This window comes from Corylus avellana, chromosome 2 (genome assembly GCF_965113065.1).
Source record: "Corylus avellana chromosome 2, dhCorAvel1.hap1.2, whole genome shotgun sequence".
Classification (NCBI taxonomy): Eukaryota; Viridiplantae; Streptophyta; class Magnoliopsida; order Fagales; family Betulaceae; genus Corylus; species Corylus avellana.
In genome coordinates, this window is record NC_142491.1 from 33,502,821 (window position 1) to 33,518,169 (window position 15,349).

Genomic DNA, 15,349 nt, shown 5'->3' on the forward strand with positions numbered 1-15,349 from the left:
TCGACCCATTTAGACACATAATCCACTCCCACAAGAATATATGAATAGCCAAATGAATGAGGGAATGCTCCCATGACGTCAATACCCCACACATCAAAGAGTTCTACAACCTGAATATTTTGTAATGGCATTTGATTTCTAGAAGAGATGTTACCTGTCCGTTGACATTTATCACAAGGGCTGCAAAACAAGAAAGTGTCTTTAAACATATTGGGCCAATAAAAACCAAATTGTAATACCTTAAGCACTGTTCTTTTTGCCCCAAAGTGTCCACCACAAGCAAACTAGTGACAATGCTGCAAAATACTCAAGTGCTCATCTTCTGGGACACATCTTCTAATGATTTGATCAGGGCAGAATTTGAATAAATAGGGGTCATCCCAATGGTATTGTCGGGATGTTGATATCAATCTCTTCCTTTCTTGGCTAGACATATCTGGGGGAAAGACCTTGGTAGTGATATAATTCACTATATCTGCATACCATGGGAGTTGGATATCAACTACGAACAACTGCTCATCTGGGAAATTTTCATTTAGTGGGAGCTCATCTCCTTCCTCCTCATGGAGTAATCTGGATAAGTGATCTGCCACCACATTTTCACTACCTTTCTTATCTCTAATCTCAAGGTCAAATTCTTGTAGTAGTAATACCCACCTATCAGTCTTGGTTTGGCATCTTTCTTGGTAAACAAATATCTCAACGCAGCATGATCAGTGAATACAATAATCTTAGAACCAATTAGGTATGACCTGAACTTCTCCAAAGCAAATATGACGGCTAATAATTCTTTCTCAGTAGTAGAATAATTCAGCTGGGCATCATTTAATGTTCTAGAGGCATAATAAATGGCATGAGGTACCTTATTGATCCTTTGACCCAAAACGGCTCCTACGGTGAAGTCACTGGCGTCACACATGAGCTCAAAGGGTAAGCTCCAATCAGGTGCTCTCATAATTGGTGCAGAAGTGAGCAGCATTTTAGCGTGTTGAAGGCCATCATGCATTCTTTGGTCCAGTCAAACTTGGCTTCCTTCCCAAGCAATGTACAGAGGGGACTAGAGATCTTGGAGAAATCCTTGATAAACCTTCTATAGAATCCGGCATGTCCAAGAAAACTCCTTACCCCCTTGACTATCAAAGGTGGGGGAACTTTGGAGATGATTTCTGTCTTGGCCTTATCCACTTCTATGCCTTTGCTTGAAATAGCATGACCCAATACAATGCCTTGTTGAACCATGAAGTGGCATTTTTTCCAATTGAGCACTAGGTTGCATTCTTCACACTGCTTTAGAACGTTTTTCAAATGGTGTAGACATTCATCAAAACTAGACCCAAAAACACTAAAGTCATCCATAAAGACCTCAATGGTTTTCTCTACCATGTCTGAAAAGATACTCATTATGCATCTCTGGAATGTAGCTGGGGCATTACATAAACCAAATGGCATCCTTCTGTAGGCGAATGTGCCAAAAGGACACGTGAAGGTGGTCTTCTCCTAATCCTCTAGTGCTATTGCAATCTGATTATAACCATTATATCCATCCAAAAAACAGTAGTGGCTATGGCCAGCTAATCTCTCTAGCATTTGGTTGGTGAACGGTCATGAAAAGTGGTCTTTTCTTGTTACCTTGTTCAGTCTTCTATAATCAATGCATACCCTCCACCCAGTGGTTACTCTTGTTGGTATCAGTTCATCATCGCCATTTTTCACCACTGTGATCCCACTTTTTTATTTTTTTGGCACTACTTGAACTGGGTTGACCCATTTGCTGTCTGAGATGGGATAGATGATGCCCACATCTAGTAGTTTTAATACCTCTGCCTTGACTACCTCCTTCATGTGTGGGTTGAGTCTTCTTTGTGCATCCCTGGTTGGCTTTGCTTCGTCTTCAAGGAAGATTTGGTGCATGCACTTAGCTGGATTTATTCCTTTGATGTCAGCAATGGTCCATCCCAAGGCGGTTTTATGTTCTCTCAGAATTCTCAACAACTTTTCTTCTTCCCCACAACTCAGATTTGCAGCAATGATGACTGGTAGTGTCATGTTTTCTCCCAAGTATGCATATTTTAAGTGCTCTGGTAATTGCTTCAAATCCAGTCTAGGTGCCTATACAATAGAGGGAACAAGAGAGGTGTTAGTGGGCTCAAGAATTTCAAAGGGATGAGTATACTTGCCTGAGTATTTAGGAGAGGCCTCAAGGTGATGCACTGTTTCCATAACATCACTAGTGATCTCTTCCAGTTCTGACTCAATATCCTGCCTTGTGAGACTTTGGGAAAGGGTAGGTTCCAATGGATCCTTATGATGGTCCTGCAAAACTGTCTCACTAACATTTTGGATTACACAAACATCAACACATTCCAAATCTTCTTGAGGTACTTTCAATGCATCAAATATTTTTAATTCGATTGTCTCACCATTTACCTTCATACTCACAATACCCTTTTTCACCCCTATTGTAGTATCGGCAATTCTCATAAAGGGTCTTCCTAACATAATAGGTAATGGTGATGGCATAGGGGATTCTTCCACATCTAATACAATAAAATCAGCAGGTAAAATAAATGTTCCTACCTTTACCAACACATCCTCCAGTATACCTCTTGGTCGTTTGATGCTTCTGTCTGCCAATTGCAAGGTGATAGAAGTTGGTTGGAGCTCCCCAAATCCCAGCTTTTCATATACAGTGTAAGGCAGCAAATTCACCCCTGCTCCTAGATCCAGTAGCGCCTTTTCAAAGGAATGGTCTCCTATCCTGCAAGGAATGGTAAAGCTACCTGGATCTATAAGCTTTGGTGGTAATTTCCTTAACAAGACTACACTTACCTCTTCTGTTAAGGCCACTGTCTCATACTCCTTAAACTTCCTTTTATTAGTGCAACAGTCCTTTAAAAATTTGGCATATGAAGGAATTTGTTTAATTGCATCTAATAAAGGAATGTTGATTTCTACTTTCCTCAAAGTTTCAAAGATATCCTTGAGTTGCTCTTCTTTCTTTGGTTTGACTAGCCTTTGAGGAAAGGGTGGTGCATTTACCTTCTCCATTTTGTTTACCTTGGAAGTTGATGGTCCTTCTGGAGTTTCTTGAGGTGGCTCTTCAGTTCCAATGACCTTGCCATTTCTGAGATCTGTGACTGCTTCCAGTTGTTGATGACCTCCTGGATTGGGACATTCTCCCTGCTTTCTTTCATTCAGCTCCTTTGCCAATTGCCCCATTTGCACTTTTAGTCTTTGAATGACTTGATCAGTCCTTGTGTTGAATTGTTTTTGATCAGCCGTTGATTGCTGTTGTGAAGCCACAAATTGTCGTAAAAGACTCTTCAAGTCCTCCTCTTCTAGGTCTTGGGCTGGTTGAACTTTTTGTTGGGAGTTGCTTTGCTGTCCTTGAGGATTCCGAATGTTCCTTGTAGCACCCCAGATTTTTAAAGTCTTATTTTAGAGATATTAAATTGATGCTATGATTATATCAATATTCATATTAGGTAATGGCATTTACCTTGAGGTTGAGATATTTATTGATGATATTAGGTAATAATATTTATTCTTGAGGAACTTATTAGATCTTATGAATATTATTGGAATGAATATTGATTTGAGGTTATTATATCATGATGATGATTTTATATTGATTATTTTATTGGAAGATTTAAGAGATATGATAATTGATGATTGATTGGTATAATTTGGAGTATGATTGTAATAATTGGTGAAATAATAGGATAGTAAATGGAAGGTAGAAATAGTATAGGGTTGGTGGAATAGTGTAGGGTTGGTGGAATAGTATAGGGTTGGTGAAATAGTAAAGGGTTGGTGGAATAGTGTAGGGTTGGTGGAATAGTATTTGATTTTCTCCTATAAATAGAGCTCTTCTCCTTCAGTATTTTCACCACTCATCTTCTCTCCCATCTCTTGCATATATTCTTCCTTCTTCCGCTTTTTACTCGGTCTTTCTTCTTTCTAAGAGTGTTTACTCAGAACAGAGAGAGAAAGGGCGAGACCAAGCGCTACAAGAAAGAAAGAACACAAGAGAAACCGAGAGTGAGATGGGAAATTTAAGACAGAGAGCTGAAGAGGAAGAAAGAGAGTTTAGGCGAGAGAGAGAGAGAGAGAGAGAGAAAGTCAGTGAAGGGATTGTTATGGGTATGGACCAACTGCAGCAGAACGGGTTTCAAGTAATTACCTTTGATGATCCATTCATGTAATCCACTGTAAGTATTCTTACTTACTGAGTATGATATTGATATCCAATAATACGGATTTTTGTGGTTTTATAACTTGTCTAGCATTTTACTATATATGATTCAACAATGATTTATATTATCGGAAATCAATTGACTCACTACTTCACAGTTTTTGTAGTGCTTGCAGGAATGGAAAATCAAGGTAATTATGCAGTTGTGATTAGAGATTCATATTGAGATGTACAGAGATTCCAAGTTGGTTAAGTTTTGTCTAGAGTTTAGACTGTCAGATAGATTTGTATAAATGCCTTGTACGACATAGCTTTGGGTATTTTTGTATAAAGAAAAGTATTTTAACAGTATACTTTTGTATTGATAATTACAGTTTTTCCGCTATATGAGATGAGGTTGTTACATTCCTACTGTTACTCCATGATGAATTGGGGTGGTTGTGCCACTCTGAATTATAAGTGTTGGAGTAAGGATTGTTCTTGGGATGATAAGTGTGCTGTTCCACATAATTGGCTTGCTCCTGATCTGCAGATGAGTACAAAGGGCAGTTCTCAGTAACATGATCTAAATGAGAACATATGGCACATACCTTGACTTGTGTAACAAGAGCACTGCTATGATTAGTCATAGCCTTCATGAACATGTCCAGCTTTTTCTCCATGGTAGCCATTTGAGCCTGAATTCCTCCATTGGTGCTCTCTTCGTATATGCCTTTTCCTTTGAGTCCTTCTCTCCTTTTAGATGGAAATTGTTGGGTGTGTTCACTCAACATCTCAAAAAGCTTTATGGCTTCTTCACTACTCTTTTTCATCAGCACACCTCCACAAGCTATATCAACAACACCCTTGTTACAACCATCTAACCCTTCATAAAAGATTTGTACCTGGTCATCTTGAGATATGTTGTGATTTGGACACTTAAGGAGCATCGTATTGAAGTGATCCCATGCTTCAAAGAAAGGGTCTCCATCTCTTTGTTGGAACGATTGCAGCTCCCTTCTAAGTTGCCTTGTCCTTTGAGCTGGGAAAAACTTCTTCAGGAACTTGGTGGTCAATTCTTCCCAAGTATGAATGGATTCTGCAGGCAAGGAATTATACCACAGTTTAACATTATCTTTCAAGGAAAAAGGAAAGAGAACTAACCTGAGTCTCTTGGGAGTTAGGCCTTGAACATTCTGCAACTTGCAAAAGTCAAAGAATTCTTTTAGATGAAAGTTGGGATCCTCAGTAGCTGTGCCTCTGAAGTGGGTTACTGCATTGAGAATTTGGGGAGAAATATAATAACTGCCATCCACCTCTGGTTGATATGCTATGCATGAGGGTTGATGGAGGTTTGTTGGCACGTACGCTTACTTCAGTGGTCTCCTCACTCGTGGTGGATTTGCTTCTAGGGGTCTTGGCCCAATTGGATTTTCTGGCATGTCTTCCATTTCAACTTCTTCTTCTCCTTCTTTGTCTCTAGGTCGTTGTCGAATTGTCCGCTCAATTTCAGGATCGAGGGGAAAAACGGTTGAGGCTTGAGATCGACGACCTTGCATGAACTTGGCAGCTTCAGCACTGCCTGGTCTGGATGCTCTTTGGAACTACGCTCGATCGCAGGTTGGTGCGTTCGATCGTAGTGCGCTCGATTGCACTTGGCTGATGATTGATCGTAATCACAGAATGCCACTCCGCAACCTGTAGCAGAAACAAAAAAGTGAAGGGAAACAAAAATTCTTTTTGATTTTTTGCTAATACTAAATTAAAAATTGAAAATTTAAACTATCAAAACTAAAGGAAGATAAATTTAAACAAAATTCGCCGTAATCCTTGGCAATAGCGCCAAAAACTTGTTGTGCAAAAATATAACTAATTTAATAGGTAAATAATTGTACGTTTTACCTGCAAGTGTACAAGGTAAACAAAGTAGTATATGGTGCAAGTACAGGATCATTCCCACGAGGATTGCTGAATTTATATTTAAAAATAAATTCCTTAAGCAAAAGTAAACTAAGATTGATTATTGATGAGATGATAATAAAGGGTAGGGCTTTGATATCCACCACTAATTATGCTCAATTAATATAAAAATATGCCAATGCTTTGATCAAGTTATGCATATTTAATGTTTGCCAACCTAAAGGTTAAACTCTAACTCCTTAAGCTATTGACTTCCCCAAGCAACGAATTAGCCACTTGGTCCATGCTCTAATTCTTTTCTTTCCTAAAGGATTTAGCATATCTATATTAAGTTGTTCTTTAGAAAAGCATATGTTCTGCGTAAATCGACAAACATACAAGGCCTAGGGCATGAACACATACTCCTAGTTCCCTATGTTGATTAACCCAAGAATCGCGGTGTGGATTCTTTTGTTACTTAAGTTAAACCTAGGACTCGGCCATCCAAATTGATCTAACTAACAAGTCCATGCCACATACACATGTTGATCAGGCATACACATATGAGGAATTCATGCAAGCAGGTATTAATCAAGTTAAATAGCACAACATGATTATCACAAGGCACCAATATTGAAATATTAATTTAACATAACTAGGGCTTCAATTTAGCCCTACTAAATAATTTAGCTACACATAGAGTTAATATTAAACATCTTCATAAAATAAAAGAAAAGAAAAGAAAAGAAAGAATAAACCCGAGATTTAACTTGAGAGCTCCTATTCTTCTCCCTCCTCCAAGCCTGCCTATTCTAAAGGCTTAGGAGTCTATTTATAGGCTTTAGAAGTCCTTGGAAAAGTAGTAAACCCTAGGGTTTTCGCAGGGTTTCAGTCCTATTACAATTTGGAGTTTGAAAAACCCAAATATGGAAATAGGAACATTGTAGCCGCCACTTGGAATGCCTCCTACGCATGGGTGCGCTCGATCGCAGCCCATGTGCGCTCGATCGCACGTCTGCGACCGATGCCTCTTTTGCCTGCGCTCGATCGCTCCTAGCCTGGCTCGTGCAGCATCTCCTCTAGTATTGCGCTCGATCGCAGGTACCTTGCGATTGATCGTAGTACCAGGGAGCTCCAATTTTTCCAAATTCTTTTTTTCAGCCTAAATCACCCAGTTTTACTTCACTTTCTTCCAAAAGCCTATAAAAACATCAAAAACACAAAAATGAAGTAAAATGACCTAATTAACCAAAACCAAAGGATTAAAACATGTAAGATAAGGGCTGAAAATATGAATATTTTGGCACTTATCAGTCAAAAAATAATATGCCCCATTAATGGAAGATGTGCGGTAACCACCCCAAATATCAACATGTATTAATGCAAAAGGTGCAACAGAAGAAATATGACTAGTTGGAAACAGAATACGTGTTTGCTTTGCTAGAGGACAAACAAAACATTGTTCTGAATTTGAATTACAAATTTCAGATACATTATTGGAAAGATATAACAAAACTTTATTGGAGAGGTGACCTAATTGGCGATACCAAAGCTGTGAGGTTGACTTTGCCACCTGACACTGTGAGGGTCTCGTGTTAGTGAAGTAATATAGGCCATCCCGCTCAGTGCCCAGACCAATCATCTTCATCGAGCAAAGGACTTGGATGAAACAAAAATCAGAAGAAAAATAATGAGACAATGCAATGTTCGAGATAGTGTACGCATAGAGATCAGGTTAAAATGAAAAGTAGGAATATAAAGGACATTATGAAGAATGAGTGATGGGGAGAAAGTCACAGATTCAATGTGAGTTACAGAAGCATATGAGCCGTCAGGTAATCGAACAGTACTATCATGAACAAGATATGACTGGGTCAAGGCAGTGGGAGAACAGACCATATGATCAGTAGCACCACTATCAAGAATCCATAATGAATCATTAGATAAAACATAAGACATATCTGAGAGAGATGGTTCGGTACTACCTACTTGGTGGGCCATGGACTGTTATGGAGTGACGTTATTCAAAATTGCAAGGAGCTGTTGGCATTGATCAAGTGTAAAAGTAAAACTGCTGGTAGTGGAAACCTGATGAGCACAGGGCTTAAGGCTAGAGCCTGAGTCAAAGTCAATCTTGCGACGAGTAGGAGGGAATCCGTTAAGTTGGTAGCACCACTTGGTAGTATGACCATCACGACCACAATAAGTGCACTTCGGTCTTTCCTTCTTCTGAAAACCAGATCGATTGTCTTTCCGTGGTGGTAGATTGCCTTTTGCAGCCAGGGCAATGCCCTCAATGGTGGGTGGGATGATGATACTACGTTGGCGTTCCTCTTGAAGGACCAAGGCATATGCATGACTCACTGAAGGCAATGGTTCTATCAAGAGGATATGTCCCCTAACAAATGCATATGACTCATTGAGACCCATGAGGAACTTAATAGTATACTGACATTGCTGTAGTTTGAGGCCCTCTTTTAGCGCGCCACAGGTGCAAGGGGAGTTGGGTTGAACTGTTGATAGTTCAGCCCATAACCCTTTGAGTTTTGTGAAGTATGTGGCAATAGGCATGGTTCCTTGAACGAGGGTCTAAATATCTTGCTCGAGTTGAAACATGCGAGGACCATTCACTTGAGAAAATCGCTCTTTAATATCTGACCAAATGTCGCTCGCAAGGTTGCAATAAATAAGACTAGTCCAAATGTCTTTAGAAATGGAATTTAATAACCAAGATTTTACCATATTGTTGAAACGGCTCCATTGTAGAAAATCGTCGGAGGAGGCTACTTGTGGAGAGATGGTCCCGTCAATAAATCCGAGCTTGTTCTTGGCAGTGAGAGCCATAATGATTGCCCGACTCCAAGTTTGACAATTGTCTCCATTAAGAGATTGAGATGCAAATACCACACCAGGGTGATCAGAATGGTGGAGGTATAGATGATGATTGGGATCTTGGCAAGGAGGTGTAGACACTGTAGAGCCTATGTGAGTTGTAGTTTCAACCATGACTTTCTTTCTTTCTTTTTTGTGACACTAAACTACTTGTAGCTTAGGGTGATGTGTAACTAGCCTAAACTACTTGTAGTATAATACGGAGACAAATTGGATTGTGGGCTTCTATAGATAATAAATGGGCTTAGACAAAAAAGGGAAAAAAACAAAAAACAAAAAACAAAACAAAATAAGAAGCTACTAGTTTTGGGCTTAGTAAATAAATGGGTAAATGGTTCCACTTACGAGATTGGTCTGATCCAACCAAAAGAAAGCTAAAAAAAAAAAAAAAAAAAAGATAAAGCAAGAATTTACCTAAAAGCTGAAAGAAAGGGATCTGCTTCCTCTTTGGTGCGGTTACAGAATGCACGAAGAAGTCAACAAAACGTGCTCAAGCGGAGGTGAAATCCGGGTGAATTTGAACTGGCAGACCAGAACAGGCCAAGAAAAATACGAAGAGAAATTCTGATTGTGGGTCGGTGGCTACGACGTGGGTGTGCGACGGGAGTGGGAGGACCAACTACCGCAACACCAATAAGCATGGGTTGAGCACGGGTTGGAGCGGGGAGGACCTCTGAGCAAGGATCAGAATAGGAAAAACCTTGGGGCGTGGATTGGTGACCTTTGACCAAATGACCACCATTGGGTCGTTATCGTGACGTTGAAAATGGTGGCCTCTGAGCAACAAGGACTACTGAGGAGTGGAGGATAGCCCAAATGTTTTCTAACTGGCGAAAACGAGTGAGACTAGTACCCAAAGTAATTGGGCAAGATATTTTCGAGACATTGCAACAGAGAAAATAAATAAGTACGGCAAGTAAGAAAAAAAATCGAGACTTTGTTTTTCAATTACAGAAATAGAGTTTTTGCATTCTCTCAGAATCAACACTATTCTCTGATACCATGAAAAAAAACCCAATATAAGAAAATAGTTTTATATTTACTTGATGATAATCGATTTACATGAGAATGTATTTACACAGAAAATTTGGTTCACATAGCCGTTAAGAATTGATGTTGTGATCTTCTATACAAGGAAATCGTTCACGTAGATGGAATGTTAACGATGCAAATTTGAGATTTTATTTTCTCAATTAATTTATGACCGTTGCTGATATTTCATTCCTCAACACTATGCTCTCAATGTCCTTATATCTCCTTTCTTAACACACAGAACTATGAGCAAATTCGTTGTTGCTCGCCTAGCCAGGGTCATAAAGACCCTGCTATATATCAATGGAACCTAGCAAAAATTAAGCTTGAAAGAAATCCCTGTTAAGCTTGAAGAGGGAGAACAATTTGCAGGTATTTTCATTTTTCATTTTTAATTCTTTTTTTTTTTTTTTCAGTTTCAGTTTTTGTTTTGGGTTTTTAAATTTAAATGGATATTTTTGTCTTATTAGAAAAAAAAAAAAAAATTAGGGTTATTTTTGTCTTTTTGCTGGCATTGAGAGCCGCATTGTCAATTAAGTCGAAATTTGAGAAGTACATTATCCTAATTAAAAGTTTGAGGAGAACATTATCAATTGAATGGTAGTTTAAAGAGGTATATTTATATGTGGAATTTAACCTAGCATTTACTTTTTTTTTTTTTTTTTTTTCAGTAAAATAAAGTATTATCGGTAGAAGCAAAACCAAGCACAAGTTGTCAGTTGGTTGTCGAACCCACACCTAGCATATTAAAATGGGGTAGAGTTTTTCTGCAACCTAGGTTGGAAGAATTTATTTCAACCAAATCTATAATATCAATTTTTTTAATAATATGATGCACATAAATTTTTTAATAAAATTTATTTTAAATTTATTCTCGCTATTAAAAAAATATATACATATCATATCTTTGAATAACACATATTATTTTTATAAACTAGATTGAAGAAAATTCTTTTCGCTCAATTTAAAGAAAATTTTGTTCATTAAAATCTATGTCCCGGTCTTCACGTGTTTAAGTTTACAATCAGAAAGTTGTTGGGGCAGGTACGGGACAATTATTCAAGATGTTAAGCACCAGCTAGAAAATATCAGAGAGTGGAGAATGGAGCACATTTCTCGGAATGCCAGTGGGGTGGCCCATAGAATTGCAAAACTAGCTTTATCATTACAAGGAGAGCATTTGTGGGAGGCTGATTATCCTCCGTGTATCCATCCTTTTGTTTTCGCTGAGCAAAGTTTCAATTAATACATGAAGTTTCATTTCAAAAAGAAAAAGACAAAAGGTTGATGACGGGGAGTTTTCAAAGTCGTGCCGCCCAAAATACGATCGAGTGTCTTGCCGCGTCGGTTACGTAGTATTGGCATGGAAAGGTGCAGGATTGTGACAAGTAATTAATTTGATTTAATCAATTTTGATCTTTTTTTATGTGATTTAATCTTTCAGTTGCACCTAGCTAATGTTACGTGGTGTGGTTTTTTTTAAGTGTTACTATTTAATTTTTATTTTTTATGGAAAAAAAAGTGAAATAAAATTTAAACCATTATCAAAAATCACAACACATATTTTATAATTCTTTTAATGGCACTTAACCCAAATCCTATTAACAATACACCAAGTGCTCCCCTTTAGGATTCGATTAAATTTTTGGGTTAAATACTATTCTAATATATGTGGTTAGTACAAAAACTAAATTGCCACCTGAGGTTTTAAAGATATCACAAATGGTACCTGTGGTAAGCCAATAAACCTACTTGGTACATTTGTCAAGATTCTGTTAAGTTTTTTAACGGAACACCACATCACCCTTATACGTGCGCACCACGTGGCGTGGTACCTGAGTTTTTGGGTGCCACATCATTTTTTTTTTAATTACAAACCCAAAAAAAAAAAAAAAAAAAAAAAAAAAAAACAGAAGACGCACGCTGGGTGGCCTGGCTTGTGTCTTCTTTTCTTTTTTTTCTTTTTTTTTGGTTGTTTTTTTTTTTAATTTTTTTTTTTTAAAAAAAAAAATGACCCACCACCAAAAAACTTAGGTACCACGCCACGTGGCGCGCACGTGTAAGGGTGACGTAGCGTTCCATTAAAAAATTTAACGGAATCTGTACAGAGGTACCAAGTAGATTTATTTGCTTACCACAGATACCATTTATGATATTTTGAAAACTCATGTGGCTATTTGATTTTGGTGTAAACTACAAGTATTAGAATAGTATTTAACCCTAAATTTTTTACTTTCTCCGGCTTAGCAATGTAATTAATTACCGTTGGTGGGACAATGCAATTTCCAAGTTTTGATTGCAAAAGCCTTACACATTGGTCTGGTGAATAATGACCCAATGTAGAAATAACAATATGCAGCGAACACAAGAGTCACACCACCAAATTAACGTTTAAAAATTTATAATATGATCCGTTTAGTAACCAACTTAACTCAACTTTACTCATTTTTTCCGCAACAAAATTCTTTACTAAACGAGATGTGTTGTAAAGAATAGGAGAGATTGGGGAAAAAATGAAGCATTTTTCTTATTAATTAAACACACTAATATGACCCAACGTACAAGTTACCCTATTCAACAACAAAACAGAAAGACAGTTGTTCTATTTGTCAATAGTCAAATCTATGACCCAATATACAAGTTAAGAGAACAAAAAGCCAGACACGTACTAGACGCGCCCTCAAGAAGTCATCATCTAGACTATAGACTATTGGGTTTGTTTTCTCACCTTATGTTGTATTATAAATATGAGAGGCTCGATCAACTTTGCTTTCCATCACACAATCATCTTCTTCATTGACCCATATCCCAAGATGGAAGTTGCACTTTGTGTGAAAAAAAATCTCATAACACTTGTTGTAGTCTCATTAATCTTAGCAGGATATGTGAAGGCTCAAAATTGTGGATGTGCCGCAAACGAATGCTGCAGCCAATACGGGTATTGTGGCAACACCAGTGAACACTGTGGGGTGGGGTGCAAAGAAGGCCCTTGTTCTGCACCTGCTTCAAGTGGTGTTTCGGTGGGTGATGTTGTGACAGAGGATTTCTTTAATGGGATACTTAATCAGCCCACTGGAGATCAGTACTGTCCAGGGAAAAGCTTCTACACCAGGGCTGCTTTCCTTAATGCTCTTAATTCCTATTCTCAGTTTGGCACAACTGGTGCTGCTGATGATTCTAAGCGTGAGATTGCAGCTTTCTTTGCCCATGTCACGCATGAGACTGGATGTAAGATCTTAATTACTCCCTCTCTCTAACCTGTTCAATTCTGTTTTTACTTGATCGTAATTATATCTCACCAATAATGCTATTAGTAGACTACTCTACTTTTGTCATATTACTGTGATGATGTGGCTCGCCCTTGTTTTTTTGTTTTACAAGTTCGGATTCAATGACTGATTTTAACGGTTGTATAAGCTAGTAATGCTATTTAGTAGATTGTCGTACTACTATCATACAATTTGATGTTATGGTACTGAAAATCAGCCATTGAATCCACACTTGTAAAAAGAACAAAAAAAATTAAGGACTTATTTTCATTGAGACGTCATCCTAGTTATATGGAACTGTATAAATGTCTACTAAATATCATTACTCATCTCATAACTGTTTACTAACCTCACTTTAAAAATTACCCTAAATTTTGTTCAACAAAATCTATAAAAATACTTCAACAAATTAGAAGAAACCAAAAAGGGAAAAAATTTAAATTTTCACACCCTATTTTTTAAAAATAATTTTTATTTTAATTTAAAGGTATTTTAGTCATTAGGAGGGCATAGTCAATTTTTTGGTAGTTTGAAAGGACATTGTGGCAATTGATATAGGGACATTATGAATTGAGTAGTATTTTGAGGAGCATATGTGAACTTTTCCCTTTATAATAATATACCTAATTCATAGAAACATAGAAACATACAAATACATGAGGTTATTTCGTTATGATCAGAAAAAAACATATAAAGTATATGATTCCACATATAGGCGATTACTGTAAAAAAAACACTGATGTACATAACTTATAACCAAGAAATTCGGAAAAGATTTAAATGGGATGTGCATCTTGAGCTATATATCACACTGTAAAAAGGACATATTGACGCAAATTGTTTGTGTTTGGGCAGTTCTCTGCCACATAGAAGAGATAGATGGTGCTTCTGCTTCCAAGAACTACTGTGACACGTCATACACACAGTATCCATGCAACCCAGAAAAAAAATACTTTGGCCGTGGACCACTTCAACTATCCTGGAATTACAATTACGGGCCAGCCGGAAATGCCATTAATTTCGACGGATTAAAATCTCCTGAAACTGTGGCCACAGACCCCGATGTTTCGTTTAAGACGGCCTTGTGGTTCTGGATGAACATTGTTCAACCAGTCCTACGCCAAGGATTTGGGGCAACAATTCAGAAGATTAACGGAAATGAGTGCAATGGTGGAGACCGTGGTGCTGTCCAAGCCCGTATCAGCTATTACAATCAATACTGTAACCAATTCAGTGTCTCTCCTGGTAGTAATCTCAGTTGCTAGGATAAACCTGGATCTGTTTTCTTGGATACTTGCTTACTATTAATGTATGGATCCTACAAAGAAATGCCAACAGAGAGCAGCCAGAGCGTCCGGTTCGGAGCCCCGTCCGGACGTTATGTTATTTTTCTCGCATTTTATGATTTCAGTTTAGTCCCCGTCCGGACGTTATGTTACTTTTCTCGCATTTTATGATTTCAGTTTAGTCCCCGTCCGGACAGCTACTTGTCCCGTCCCGACGCGTAGCTTTATTTGGCTTAACCGACTTTATTTCATATTTATTAGGTTGAGGGTTTTGTGAATTTTTATTTCGTGTTTTATTAGGGTTAAGGTTTTGGGGTCTATAAATATATGCTTATAACCTCCAGAAAAGTCAGTTGTTGTTTATGAATCAGTTTTGATGAATAAGAATACTCAGAGTTTAGTTTCTTTTGTGTTTTTTTCCTTAAACCTTAGATAGCATCTATTGTTTTTAAAAAAAATTTTAGATCTTTGATAGTCTCAAGATCTAAAAGTATTTATCCCGTTCTTTATTGTTTTTATTCGCTGCAGCCCATTAAGTCACGCTGCATCAAGCTTTATGGGCATTCGATGGCCTAATAATTAATGAAGGAAATAAAGAGGAATATAATTAATTTGCTTTATTCCCCAGTGTTTGCTTTTTATGGTCCTCGACTTAATTTAATTGGTTCCCTAAACTCTTTGCTTGTTTTAATTTTTTTTCTGGACATGCAATTTTTTGCTTTATATATATATATATATATATTAGCAAAGAAAAGAGAAAGCAGCATCTCAAAAGTTTCAACAAACAAGAACATATG

General features: G+C 37.7%; 1 protein-coding gene across 1 annotated transcript; it reads left to right on the top strand.

The window, feature by feature from the left end:
- Positions 1 to 12,810: 12,810 nt before the first annotated feature.
- Positions 12,811 to 14,740, top strand: LOC148587668 (endochitinase EP3-like). The gene is made up of 2 exons (XM_088513430.1): positions 12,811 to 13,225; positions 14,122 to 14,740. The coding sequence occupies exons 1-2, from the start codon at positions 12,811 to 12,813 to the stop codon at positions 14,529 to 14,531; spliced, it is 825 nt and encodes a 274-aa protein (XP_088369556.1). The 3' UTR covers positions 14,532 to 14,740.
- Positions 14,741 to 15,349: the final 609 nt, after the last annotated feature.